This window comes from Schistocerca americana, chromosome 2 (assembly GCF_021461395.2).
Source record: "Schistocerca americana isolate TAMUIC-IGC-003095 chromosome 2, iqSchAmer2.1, whole genome shotgun sequence".
Lineage (NCBI taxonomy): Eukaryota > Metazoa > Arthropoda > Insecta > Orthoptera > Acrididae > Schistocerca > Schistocerca americana.
This window is the reverse complement of record NC_060120.1, coordinates 220,037,138-220,052,130: the sequence shown is the minus strand read 5'-3', so window position 1 is coordinate 220,052,130 and position 14,993 is coordinate 220,037,138. Positions and strand designations below refer to the sequence as shown.

The window sequence follows — 14,993 nt, the reverse complement described above, 5'->3', positions numbered from 1 at the left end:
TTCATATCAGCGCACACTCCGCTGCAGAGTGAAAATCTCATTCTGGAAAAGCCAAAACGTTACACCAGGTATGTTTGACACACATTGCCTGGCGGAAGCTGATAAAGCAACAAATAATTTTGCTTTCATGGACAGGGTACGTCAGATATCAAGTAAAAGTGTGTGTTGACATATGTGACTAGTACGAGGTGATTGACTGTTCCAGCGTGCGACTGTTCGCCCCTGGGAGCCGTGCGAGAGGACTGCGAGCAGATGACGGGCCGGTGCATGTGCAAGCCAGGCGTGCAGGGCCAGAAGTGCACCATCTGCACCGGCGTCAACCTGGTGCTCGCCGCCGAAGGCTGCGTCCCAGGTACGTACCTGCTGCCGCCGCCGCCGTCGTCGTCGTTGTTGTTGTTGTTGCGGTCGTCGACTCGAAGTTTCGTTTTAGGCAACTCTCCAAGCTAGTCTATCAAGTGTAAACCTTTCCGCTCTGCATAATTACTCCAACCGACAGCCACTTGAACCTGCTTAACGTAGTCAGTCCTCTGTTTTACTCTTACAATTTTAAACCCCACGCTTCCCTACATTACCAAATTCATCACTTCTTGATCCCCCGAGAAGCGTTCTATCAACTGACGCTCACCATCTTTCTCTCAAGTAAAATCACTTTTTCCCCCCCTCTGCTCTACAGTATTTTTCTGCAACACGTCTTTTCAAAAGCGTTAATTTTCTTGTCTGAAATGTTTATCGTCCGCATTTCTCTTCCGTATAAGGCTACCCTCAAGACAGCTATCTTTAGAAAAGGCTTCCTAGTTCGTTAGATAGTTACATGTTCCACAGATCATCTGAACGATTCTTTTATCGAAATGATGTGGACCGAGTTATTTTACAGAATATCTTTACAAGATTACTGTTGACATTACAGAACGCATTATCATTATATTCCTGCTCATGCAACTACAGGGTGGCGCAGGGAAACGGGAAATTTCGAAATAACGTCATTTGCATGAATAAATTCATAAAACTAGTAATTTATTATCATTTCGATAAAAGAATCGTTCAGTATGCCATTATTCAGTATGTCTTTACAATCAAAATCTCCAAAAGTGTCTCTTTACTATTTAAAGATGACATCGGAAAGATGTGCTCCCATTCGGCGTTCATACTCTAACAGCCTGTTATGAAAACTCTGGAATGCTCGGTGTAGCAAATCTCGGGGAATGGCAGTGATTTCGTTTTCAATGTTCTCCTTCATTTCATGGATTGTTGCAGGACGTGTACGGTACACCTTGCCTTTAAGATATCCACACAGGAAGAAGTCGTACACACTAAGATCAGGGGATCTCGCAGGCCATGCAATGTCACCGTTACGTAAAATAATGCGTCTTCCAAACAATTGACGAACTGCTGCCATCGATTGTCGAGCAGTGTGTGACGTGGCTCCGTCCTGCTGAAACCACATGTTTTCGACGTTGAGATTAAGCTCGTGCAGTCTCGGTGTAAATAATGTTTGAATCATTTCAACATATCGAGCGGATGTTACTGTCACTGCACTACCATCCTCACGTTCAAAAAAATAAGGGCCGATAACACCATGACATGACACAGCACACCATATTGTGACCTTGGCGCTATGTAGTGGTCGCTGGTGAAACTCACAAGGATTGTCCTGTGCCCAATAACGAAAATTCTGTTTGTTCACGAATCCGTTCAGGTGGAAATGGGCTTCGTCTGATATCCATAAGTTACCAAGGAAATTCGCGTCCTCGTTGATTTTAGCCAATATCTGGCTGCTACACTCCATATGTGACGCTGGTTCTCGTTCATGTAAGTGTTGCACAATCTGTAACTTATAGGGATGGAAGTCTAATTCGTGCAGTATTCTTTGTAAGCTTCGTCGCTTAATCCCTAGCGAAGATGCATGCTGTCGAACGGAGCGGCGAGGACTTCTCTCGATTGCAGCTCTAGCAGCTGCAATGTTCTCTGGGGTACGTTCCGTTGGAATGCCACCTGTAGGTTTCTTTTTTAAGGCAGATCCTGTTTCTTCAAAATTACGCACCCACGTTGTAATCGCATGCGCAGATGGGACACGACCATGACGTCCAAGCTGGTAATGCTGTCGAAATGTTCTCTGCGCGGCAGTCGCACTAATCACCATTTTTGTAAAACGCTCTCACAGCTACTGCACGTTCCGCACCAGTCCAATTCTCCATGATTACTAAATGGCAATGCGTTCACATCAATTGTGCAAAGTTTCGAACATCTGCCGGCGCTACTGTGCTGCCAACTGTAACGTTCAAAATTTCCCGTTCCCCTGCGCTACCCTGTACAATCAAAAATAAGTTTTTTTAAGTAGAAATTCGTCAGTGGAATAGAAGGACTTGTGCAGGAGAAATAATTTCAAACGAGATTTAGAACTTGCTTCACTACTTGTCAGGTGACATTTTGTGTTATTGAGCAAATGATTAAAACTTTCTGTTGACGCATGTTGAACTCATCTATGAGTCACTGACAGTTTTAACAATGGGTAATGAAGCCCAATTTTCTGTCTAGTGTTGTAGGTACGTACAGCACTGTTCTTATCAAACTGTGATGGATTGTTTATGACGCATTTCACTAGCTGAGCTATATATTGTGACGGCGCAGTTAAAATGACTAGCTCCTTAAAGAGGTACTTAAATGACACCCGTGCGTGAACATCACATATTACTCTTGGTGCTCGCTTTTGTGCAATCAGTCATCTTTTTCCCACGTGATGAGCTACCCTACAAAATTATTCCCTATGATATAATTGAGGAAATACGCAAAATATGTTACGAGATTTATGCGTTTGTTTCCAAGATCATCAATTATGCGGAGAGAAAAAGTAGGTGCTCTCAATTGTTTGAGAATCTCAGTAACATGCTTCTTTCAGTTCAAGTTTTCGTCAAACACACGAAAATCTGGAGCATTCTATCCTGGTTACTGACTCCTGCTCATGTACTACATCAGTTGTTCGTATGATTCTATTTGTTTTACAGAACTGAATATATAGCGCTTTTTTTCAAAATTTAGGGAGTGCCTATTTCCAGAAAACCAGTTATTAATTCTTTGAAAATATAGTTTACTAACTCTTCTGTTGCTTTCTCTCTAATGGAATTTATTATAACACTAGTATCGACTGAAAAAAGTACCAATTTTGCCTTTCGAAAGCGTATACTCTGAAGCGCCAAAGAAACTGGTCTAAGCATGCGTGTTGAAATATAGAGATATGTAAACAGGCAGAATATGGCGCTGCGGTCGGCAACGCCTATATAAGACGACAAGTGTCTGGCGTTGTTGTTACATCGTTTACCGCTGCTACAATGGCAGGTTATCGACATTTAAATGAGACTAAACGTGGTGCTGTAGTCAGCGCACTAGCGATGGGACACATCATCTCAGAGGTAGCGATGAAGTGGGGATTTTCCCGTACGACCTTTTCATGAGTGTATCGTGAATATCTGTAATCCGGTAAAACATCAAATCTCCGACATCGCTGCGGCCGGAAAACGATCCTGCAAGTACGGGGCCAACGACGACTGAACAGTATCATTCAACATGACAGGAGTGCAACCCTTCCGAAAGCTGCTGCAGATATCAATGCTAGGCCATCAACAAGTGTCAGCGTTGTGAACCATTCAACGAAATATCACCGATATGGGCTTTCGAACCCAAAGGCCCACTCTTGTACCATTGATGAATGCACGACACAAAGCCCACGCCCGGGTTCCCGGGTTCGATTCCCGGCGGGGTCAGGGATTTTCTCTGCCTCGTGATGGCTGGGTGTTGTGTGCTGTCCTTAGGTTAGTTAGGTTTAAGTAGTTCTAAGTTCTAGGGGACTGATGACCATAGATGTTAAGTCCCATAGTGCTCAGAGCCATTTGAACCATTTGAACCACGACACAAAGCTTAAAGTCTCGTTTGGGCCCGACAATATCGGCATTGGACTGTTGGTGACTGGAACCATGTTGCCTGGTCGGACGAGTCTCGTTTCAAATTGTATCGAGCGGATGGACGTTTACGGTATGGAGACAGCCTCATGAATCAATGGACCCTGCAAATCAGTAGGGGACTGTTCAACTTTTAGGCTCTGTAATGATGTGGGGCTTGTGCAGTTGGAGTATATGGGACCCCTGATACGTTTAGATACGACTCTGACTCGTGACATACGTAAGCATCCTGTCTGATCACCTGCATCCATTTATGTCCATTGTGCATTCCAACGGACTTGAACAACTCCAGCAGGACAATGCGACACCCCAAACGTCCAGAATTGCTACAGACTAGCTCCAGGAACACTCTTCTGACTTTAAACACTTCCGCTAGTAACCAAACTCCCCAGACATGAACATTATTGAGCATATCTGGGATGCATTGCAACGTACTGTTCAGAAGATATCTCCACCCCTCGTACTCTTACGGATTTATGGACAGCCCTGCATGATTCAAGTGTCAGTTCCTTCCAGTACTACGTCACACATTAGTCGTGTCCATGTCACGACGTGTTGCGGCACTTCTGCGTGCTCGCGGGCGCCCTAGACGGTATTAGACAGGTGTACCAGTCTCTTGTAAGTAAAGTAAACATTCTATTATTATCAAAGTAAGCAAGGTTTTTATTGTTGAATCATAATATACATATGATTTTGATTATGACATAGATGAAATCGTAATAACGAAATGAAGGAATTTCGGTCAAATGTACATATGTTCAAGGTACACATTAGTCTTAAATTACGATTTTCTTCCACTTAGAGCAACTCCTCACATATACGCCGCAATCGCAGATTATACTCTACCTAATTATTTGAATAAAATATTATGTATCCTACAAAAAATTTGTACATCATGAATCATACTTCACTCACTTTATTTTTCATTCTGATGTCAAAATGTAATTGAAAGAAAATGCTCTTAAATTTCACACACTCGATGTTACTTGATGCACTTGGGTGTAAGCAGCCCCAGTCGACCGTGGACGGCTGCCGTAGACGTAATGACGCTTCCAGTGTGATGTCGCTTAGATCACACAACAGATGGCGCCGTAGACACCATTTTCTGAGGTTTATATATTATTAACGAAAAGTGAGCATGGGGTTACTACACCCCCGTGTGTCAAAGAAGGGTTAAGGCTGCACATTCCAAACTATAACAATATTTATCATCCCCAACATTACCGTGACCGTTATAGAAGCTCATTGGCCTGAATAAGGAACGCAGCGATCCATTCCTGGGAGGTAGTTGACGGTTGGGAGCAGCCAAGTAATGGCAACCTAACAAGAGCTGGAAAGCTCCCTCAGAACCAGCTGGTAAGACACATGGCTTTTTGTAGTGACAGCCACATAGAACGGCAACAGAAAACAGTGTCCACCGGGACAGTCTGCTGTCTCTTTGCTGAGAACGAGTTTTTAAATATGACCCAGCAGGGTCAGTGGGCCTCACTATTGCCCTGGATCACTCAACACATAGCGTCCGTCTCCACCACAGAGGACCTCGCGGTAGGTGCTACGTTGGCAAAAGTCTGACTCTAACACCTCGCGCACTTATCACACTAATGAGAGCCTCTGAAAATCGAACATGTCGTGTACTGTTCGTCAGACGCAAGTGATCTGCCTGATTCACGCTATCAGAATACAGCAAAAAGCCGGCCACAGTTTCCGTACAAGACGAGATGCTAGGGTTTACAACCCCCCCCCCCCCCCCTCCCCGCCGGAGGTTCAAGTCCTCTCTCGGCCATGGGTGCGTGTGTTGTTCAAATGGCTCTGAGCACTATGGGACTCAACTGCTGAGGTTATTAGTCCCATAGAACGTAGAATTAATTAAACCTAACTAACCTAAGGACATCACAAACATCCATGCCCGAGGCAGGATTCGAACCTGCGACCGTAGCGGTCTTACGGTTCCAGACTACAGCGCCTTTAACCGCACGGCCACCTCGGCCGGCGTGTGTTGTTCTGAGCATAAATCAGTTTAAATAGTGTGTAAGTCTAGGGACCAGTGACCTAAACAGTTTGGTCCCTTAGGAATTCACACACATTTGAACATTTGTTTACAACGTAGGTAACACGCCACCATGCTCCACTGTTGCTCTTCATTGCTAGTGTTTCTCCCTCCGGCTCTTCCCAACCCCCTAGTGGCTTCTTTGATATTTAATAATTCGTGTTTTAAATGACGCTTGATCACATGAGAAACCCGATACTGAATACTAGTGCAGTCTTTGCTCCTGATTTCCGTCTTTAATATTCGTTTTCCTCTTTCATTGTAAATGTTAAATGCAGAATAGATTTCAGTTAAAATTTAGGCTCCTTCCATTATTACGATTGTTGTACAGCCCTTCTTTTCACCTACGTCCCCAGTCATGACCTTTGATTAAACGGTGATCAAATTGAAAGCCTGATTCACTCCTGTAAGGAGGATCTAGTCGGATGCTTCCAAGACCACATGATGCGCTATTGTGTTCCACTTATTAGAGGAATTGGGTGGCAGGCGAGGTGCATCACTACAACCAGAAATGCTTTAACAGAAAGTCGTAGTAGGGTGCACGGTCCAGTCACATTGACGTGACCCGCCTATCTCTGACGTCAACGTTCAGTAACCACCCGCAGACGGCAGGCGGCAGCACTGGCAATGGAAGTTTCGTAAGGCACATTGGCAGTCGTTTTCGAAGTGATGAAACGGGCTTTTCGGGCCAAGAGTGGAACCATTTCCGAAACGGATAGCAACGTATGCAACCTGTTCGTGTGCCGCCGTGGTTAAAGCTATCCAAAACTGGCGGCGAGGCAACTGTGGTGCAGAACGAGCAATAAATGATGGGGTGAACAGTGGCCTGTGGATATTGTGTACGGCGGGCTAGATGTGCAACTACTGAGCAGTTGGCCACGCAAATTAACCAAGGGTCTGCCAACAGTGCCTCCTCAGCGACTGTTCAGCGAACGTAGTTGCGTATGGACCTCCGCGGCAGCGCCTGGTTCATGCACCCATCCTGAGTGCTGTTCATCGGCGATTAAAGCTGGAATTTGCTTGCCGATACCGCAACCGGACGTCCACTGAGAGGCGAGAGGTGGCCTTTTCAGAACAGTCACATTTACGCTCCATCGGCATATGACCGTTAGCGTGTACGGCGTGAAACGTCTGAAAGCGAACACCCTGTAACAATCGTCGGAAAGGTCCAGGTCGGAGGAGGGAGCGTTATGGTCTGGGGAATGTTTTCGTGGCATTCCCTGGGTGATGTCGACATTCTGTAAGGCACAATGGTTCAACACAATTATGCACCTGTCCTTGGGGAGCACGACCAACCCTACATGCGGTTTGTTTTTGCTCGACAGAATGGCATCTACCAGTAGGACAATGCAATGTGTCACACTGTTTGCAGTCTACATGCGAGGTTCTAAGAGCACCGGTATGAGATTATCATACTCCTCTGGCCATCAACCTGCCGGATTTAAACCCAATCGAGAATCTGTGGGATCATCTAGCTCGGAAAGTTCGCGTCGTGGATCCTGTAATGAGGACCCTAGCACTGCTGGCAATGGGCCTGGAATCGGCGTAGCTCCACATCCCTGTTGGTATCTTCCAGAACCCCAGTGAGTGACTTTCTTCGTGCACTTCTCGCGGCGGTCCGCGCTGCAGAAGGTGGGTATTCAGGCTTCTGACAGGTTGTCACATTAAGGTGACGGGGCTCTGTATGGGAAATGGGGAGAGTCGTGGTTACTTAGGTGTTCCAGTGTTCGCAGTGCCAAACAAATCAGCTATGCAGAGCCTGCGCTCTCTCTTGGTATCCCATTGGTAGACTGTGACTCCACGCGTAACTCACAATAAAATCTCTCTTTGATGTTATTATAGTCAGGTAGCGATCTCTCTTTGAGTTCCTGAAGTAGTATTCTGTTCCTCTCTCGCAACATCTTACTGTTAACCACTCTCTGGTTTACCAACATCGATCCTGTAAATAGAGGTCTTGTGAAACATAGCTCGCTGAGTTCCTCCATTAAGTACAGAGCGCCATAGACAATGTTGCCAAGGTTGATGCCGTGTCCCTTGATTTTAGGAATGCACTCTACACTGTTCGGCAGTGTCGCTTAGTGAACAAAATACCAATATCGGACCAGATTCTTGCAAGTGATACTCTGAGATGAAGAGGTTGGCACAGGAGAGGAATTCTTGGCAGACCGCATCAAACTAGTCAGAAGCAGTAACTCAAAAAAAAAAAAAAAAAAAAAAAAAAAAAAAAAAAAAAAAAAATTATCGGGTGGATGACGTCAGAAGGTCCATGACGCTGCCTGCAGAAGATGTTGCCTGCAAGAAGGTTGCAATGCCAGAAGACCGTGCTGAAGAGCAGGCTAAATGCTCACCAGAAAATGGTAAGAATAGTAAATTTTGTTGACATATCTTTCGTGACCACGGTACATTTACACCGACATCTACATCATACTCCGCAAGTCACCTATGACGGAGGGTACTTCTGGTACCGATAAATTATCTTCCCCTCCCCATTCCGCTTGCGAATGGCGCTTGGGAAGAATGATTTTCGTTAAGCCTCTCCATTAGCTCTAATTTCTCGAATTTTCCCGTCGTGATCTTTTCGCGTGATGTACGTGGAAGGACTTCCCAATATGTGCGAACAGCCTTAAAGGGCTTCCGACGCTTTCTACTCGATCAGTTATACACACTGTAAATAGTAACGGTCATATGACACTTCCTTCGGATGCTCCAGAAATTATCTTTACATTTATCGATTTTGTTCCGTTAAGAGCGATGTGTTGAGCCGTTTCTGCAAGGAAGTCACGAATCCAGTCGCAAATTCGGTCCGATATTCGGCAAGCTCGTATTTTTTTCACTAAAAGAAAGTGCAGGATGGTGTCAGATGCCTTCCTGAAGCCAAGGAACACGGCATCAAGCAGATTTCCGCTGTCTACAGCGCTATGGATCTCATGGAGGAACAGAGCGAAGTGAGTTTCGCAAAGTCTCTGTTTGCGGAATCCATGTTGATTTTTATAGACGAGATTTTCGTTCTCCAAAAACAATTGTAAAACATATTCCATAATCCTACAAAAGACTGACATCAACTACATAGGCGTGTAACTGTGTCCAAGTGTTAAACGACTATTCTTGAATACAGGAATGACCTGCACTTTTTTCAGTCACTAGATAGTTTCGAGAAGAAGTTCTTTCGCATAATCTTTGTAGAATCTTATAGATATCTCATGCGGTCCTGATGTTTTGCACTACCAAGCATCTGTAGTTCCTTTTCTATTCGGTGATCAATTATCTCAATGCCTGCCTTTCGACGTTCGTACGACGATTGAAAGGAGGTACTATGTTACGATCTTTCGCGGTGAAACAGTTTCGGAATGCCGAATTCAGTATTTCGGCCTCCTTTCCGCTAGTTTCCGTTTCGATGCCATGTTTCTCAGACCGCTTGGCAAAATTGTACTTTTAAAGTCACTGAACGCTTCTCTCGCCGCTCTCTTTACGATCATTTTCGCTTCGTTCAGCTAGGTTTTGACTTCTCATGAATCTGTAATGAACCTCCCTTTGTTTACGTAGCAGGATACGTATCAGGGCGCGATATCACACATTACAGCAGGATAATTATGAAACCCTTCTGCCAGAAATCTTCATGAAATGGCATAACATGTCTTTCAGGCATAGCAAAAAATTCATCAAGATGACATTAGAAGGCTGTTCGCCTCCACCACGTCAGAATGAATGCTAGAGTATATTCGTGCCTTTGAGAGAAAATAGGGGGGAGGGGGGGGCAGGTGTGTATGTGTGTGTGTGTGTGGGGGGGTGGGGGATGAAGAAATCGTACCTGATGTGGATGGACGTCAGTTCTTAACGTAAGAATTCATTCACTTTTTTGCCGACATATTTTCTTATCTAATATTTCTTATGTGATGAACTTCTTCACAAAATCTTACATAAATATGATCGATATATACATTGTATCCCATATAATGTTGACTCCTAAGCTTCATGGAGACAACCTAACGTTGCAGTAGGGCGTTCAGTAATGGCGCTGTGGAACAAGACGAGTCATGTGTTCCATACGCCAGTATTTCACTAACCTAGAAATTTAAAACTTATGAACTTTTTAAGTAGAATACTGTACACGAAAACTCTTCAGAATAATTGTATAACTATTCAATTTTGGTCCTGGTTTTCCTCGGAAATGCTGCACTGGAACAGTTAATAAGCTTGTAAGACGGCAGCCTTCGTGTCAAGAGCTTACATGAAGCGCCAGTTCAGTTCTGGTTACGATCTCCACCTCTCGTATTTTAGTGTTCTGCACATTATGCTATTGGACAAGGTTACTTGAGTAGTAGATAAGAATCAGTAACACAGTGTCTTATTAAAAGCACTCTGCCTCGTGATGACTGGGTGTTGTGTGATGTCCTTAGGTTAGTTAGGTTTAAGTAGTTCTAAGTTCTAGGGACTGATGACCACAGATGTTAAGTCCCATAGTGCTCAGAGCTATTTGAACCATTTTTTATTAAAAGCAAATCGCCTCATTATACCTGCCTTTGATATTGCCCTTGTATTTTATCCTGCATTACCTGAAACTGGTCAAATAAAAATGATACCGTGCAGCGGAATTCTTTTATAGCACAATGCTTTCGGTCCTTTGTTAAGAGTTGTTGAGAACCAGAGAGGCTGACAAGATGAAGTGGAGACCGAAAGGGGCGAATTCTGCTTCAGACTTGGAGCGAGCAAGTCCTCAGTTGAGTGGAGAGAACTGGGTTGAGGGCGTCGGGAAGCCGAGTCGCCTCACCCCCTGGCAACTGGGAAGTCCAACAACTGCAGACTATTACTGCAATAAGAACTCTCCAGAGGCGGACTAATTCGTTACGACCCGTGGCCTGTTTCTGCGGCAGATATATCACGAGCGACCGTCGCCGCCTCTTCCATTATCCTCGAGCCTTTTCTGTGCGTCGCGAATCCGTAGCTCTTGTCCGGACTGAACGAGATCTGTAGGTAAGGCTTCCGCGATTCCAGCTCGAAATTAATCGACGTCTAACGACGTCATATGTCTTAGTGGTTGTTGTTAAGCTCGTGGTAAGTGGATCTGACGCACACGAATATTAAGTTCAGTCGTTAATAGTCTCTGGTCGAAGGACACCACCAATTCACTCACTTTAATTGCTTATATTTATTTACGGGCATTAGTTCGTGGCTCAAGGCATAATTTTCTGCTTAACTTTCCTTCTTGCAGTGCTGGAGACTTCATTAGAGGCTTTAACGACTCGGAAAGTACGAGGGTCAGTCAAAAAGTAATGCCTCCTATTTTTTTTCTACGTTTAATTGTCAGGAAATTTAAATGCAATTACATAGGTTGAAAACCACAACATTGAGGATCATTTTGTCATTTTTCAATGTAATCTCCGCCCATCTCTACAGTTTTGGTCCATCTTTGAACAAGGGCATGTATCCCAGCACGGTAAAAATCACAGCTCTGCTTCCTAAGCCATTGACGCACGAATGTTTTGACGGCCTCCTCATCTTCAAAATGAATCCCACGATGAGCTTCTTTTAGTGGCCCGAACAGATGGAAGTCTGATGGTGCCAGGTCAGGGCTGTATGGGGGATGAGGCAAAACTTCCCATCCAATTTTGACAATCTCGTCAGAGGTGTGACGACTGGTGTGTGGTCTTGCATTGTCATGCAAAAGAAGAACATCTGCCATTGATTTTGTTGGGCGAACTCGCTGAAGACGTGCTTTAAGTTTGTTGAGGGTTGTGACGTATTGAACAGAATTTATTGTGCATCCCTGCTCCAAAAAATCAACCAGAATCACACCCTCTGTATCCCAGAAAACTGTTGCCATAACTTTCCCTGCCGATCGCACAGTTTTGAATTTTTTCTTCCTCGGCGAGCTTGTGTGACGCCACTCCATTGACTGCCTCTTTGATTCGGGTTCAAAAAAATGCACCCATGTTTCGTCCCCGGTCACAATTTTTTTCAGAAACTCATCTCCCTCCAAACGGAAGCGCTGCAAGTGTTGGGAGGCTATTGTTTTCCTTGCCTCTTTATTCTGATCGGTTAACATTCTTGGAACCCACCGTGCACAAACTTTTGAGTACCCCAATTGTTTAATAATCGTGATCACACGGCCTTTACTAAGAGAAATAATGCGACACACTTCATCTGCAGTCACCCGACGGTCACCACGAATGATGTCATCAACTTGCTGAATGTTGTGTGGAGTCACTGCACTCACCGGCCTGCCGCTCCGCTTTTCGTCAGTCAACGGTGTTTGCCCTTCAGCTTCCTTACAACGACGAACCCATCGTCTAACAGTGCTGACATCCACTGTCACAACACCATACACCTTCTTCAGTCTTTCATGAATGCGTATGGGCGTTTCACCTTCTGCATTCAAGAATTCAATCACACAACGCTGTCTCAAACGAACATCGATGTCGGCCATCTTACAAACTTCTGCTGTGCTGCCACCTGTTGACACAGAAAGTTACTACTGCAGTGGATTGCAGAAGAAGGTTTGAGGAATGGCGCCAAATTCAAATTTTTCACTTAACTTAATTTCTTTAAGTAGAAAAAAAATGGGAGGCATTACTTTTTGACCGACCCTGGTAGTTTCAAATAAGCTCAGCAAGGCGAACTGTTTATATAAACCCATTCAACGGTCGGTTCGTGACGTCGTCAGACGTCCAGAAGATAAAGGCAATGCTACGATGATAACGAAGAAAGAAAGTCCTGCAGTGAAATTCGGAAAATATTAGCGCCATAAATATAGAGAGGACTTAAGCGAGATCCCACAATTTCTCTTCTGAGGATAGCGAATAAACCAATAAAGGCCTCTTCAATTTTTCCACTGACAAGAAGGGACTCATTATAACAGAAGCATTGCCAACAAGTTTGTATAGCTTACCAAAAATTCACAAACATGGCATCCCGCAATGATCAGTTTTCAGCGACATTGATTGTCCAACGTCGATTTCCAAACATTTCCTACAATCATTTATAGGGAAAACTGAAACTTATATTAATCATTCCTGTCATTTTGTCGAAAAAAACAAAATCCAACAGGTTGAATCCAAGTGATATTATCTTCAGTTTTGACGTTTTATCATTGCTTGCTATGGTTTCTCTTAATGAGATGTATCACGTTAGGAATGTATTATCGCAAAGGATATGGTAGATCTCTTTAACCATTCTCTCACATCACCTTACTTTCGATGCTACAACAAATTCCACGATCGGCGCCAGATTTTTTTTTTTTTTTTTTTTTTTTTTTTTTTTTTTTTTTTTTTTTTTTTTGTTAATATACAGAGCTAGCGCAGCTTACATCTTCTTTCTGTCATGTTAGACACTTCGTCAAACACTAAAATGAACACACCGGGCCTCTTTGCCTATTAATCCCTTGTGATACACGAATCTTTCTTGCACGTTCGACATAGTTTTTGCAGTCGTTAATTTTTTTTTCACTTCTGCACACACAGTCCTGACCATGGCGACACGCCATTCACTGTTGCTTCTCCGAGCTCTCTCTCTCTCTCTGCCTCTCTCTCTCCTTCTCCCTCTCCCTCCCTCCCTCTCCCTCTCACTGTCTTCCGCTCTTCTGTGTCTGGCTCCACATTTAAACTGTTTCGCTGGCGTCTCTTTAACGTGGTGTCTACGTGCACCAAAACATGCATTTTTCGCGTCATAGCCCGACTCGTACAATACCATTCTGAACGGTTTATTTTCTTCATGGTGCTTTTCTAACCACAGAATTAATTCAAGGGGCACTGAGTCGGGGGACAAATGCAGATATTTACATAGAATACGTTACAAACTTAAATCTATTCCTCCTACTATATTTACGCCATGGAACACCTGCAGAGCGCTCCGGATTAAGATCAAATGCACCGATTTTATTCGTACATGCTATACGAACTTTCTCAAGAGCACCTTGATCCTCAAATATTTTCTTGTTAGCCCTTTCATCCAAAGTCAAACGTTCTATTCTAACATTAATTCTATACACATATGTCCCTACTTTATTAATTATTACTGAAGCATATTTATCAGAAAAAAACTTGAATTCATCTGTAATATCATAATGCTGCAATTTTGCAAAGTTCTTCGCCGTGCTTCTCACTAATACCCATTTTACCATACTCGAATCTTACACCATCGGTTGCGTAAATTCTGTACGCCATCTACACATACGACCAAAATAAGGCCTACTCAGATTCGTCCGTCGGCGTATCCAACGCCTCGGGCGTGCAGCGCGAAACTTCCGGATCATCCTCATCCGACGATATACAAATGACCTCCTGCGGGGTTTCCATATCCGACGTGTCCGACGCATCCAGTTCCGCCTTCAAAGAACGACAATGCAAAATGTGACAGTCTGCATGAACAACATTCAAACGTGAAATAAGAGCTTCGTCACCGATATTAAACTCATTCGATACAAATATGACCAGTCCACGATGATTTATAACCATACCAGGTTTATTTTTTACATTTACAGTTACAGGTCTTCCCTCAACAAAGATTTTTGAAATCTAGCGGTAGCTAGGTACGTTTCTGCACAAGAGTTAAGGAAGTGCGATCCAAATGCAGGTTTGATTTCAAATGGTTCAAATGGCTCTGAGCACTATGGGACTCAACTGCTGAGGTCATTAGTCCCCTAGAACTTAGAACTAGTTAAACCTAACTAACCTAAGGACAACACAAACATCCATGCCCGAGGCAGGATTCGAACCTGCGACCGTAGCGGTCTTGCGGTTCCAGACTGCAGCGCCTTTAACCGCACGGCCACTTCGGCCGGCTGCAGGTTTGATTTCTGCCGAGTATTAACTGAGTGAAAGCTGCTTATTCTTGGGAATAAGCTAATATCGTTAACAAGAAATGACAGTGAAGAATATATATATTGAGAGGCCAATGTCAAAATACCCAGACTCGTGAACAGGGGTCGACAAGAGGTTCGTTAACTTACTCCACTTATTGCCAGAACAGCCGGTTTCTGAGCCAAAAACATCCTTTTA

At 44.0% G+C, this 14,993-nt stretch overlaps 1 protein-coding gene across 1 annotated transcript in view; it reads left to right on the top strand.

Moving 5' to 3' along the window:
• Positions 1 to 14,993, top strand: part of LOC124593905 (agrin-like) — a 669,506-nt gene that overhangs the window by 503,655 nt on the left and 150,858 nt on the right. The window contains exon 13 of the mRNA XM_047132256.1: positions 206 to 352. Coding sequence (XP_046988212.1) covers positions 206 to 352 — 147 coding nt within the window. The remainder of the gene's footprint in view (positions 1 to 205; positions 353 to 14,993) is intronic.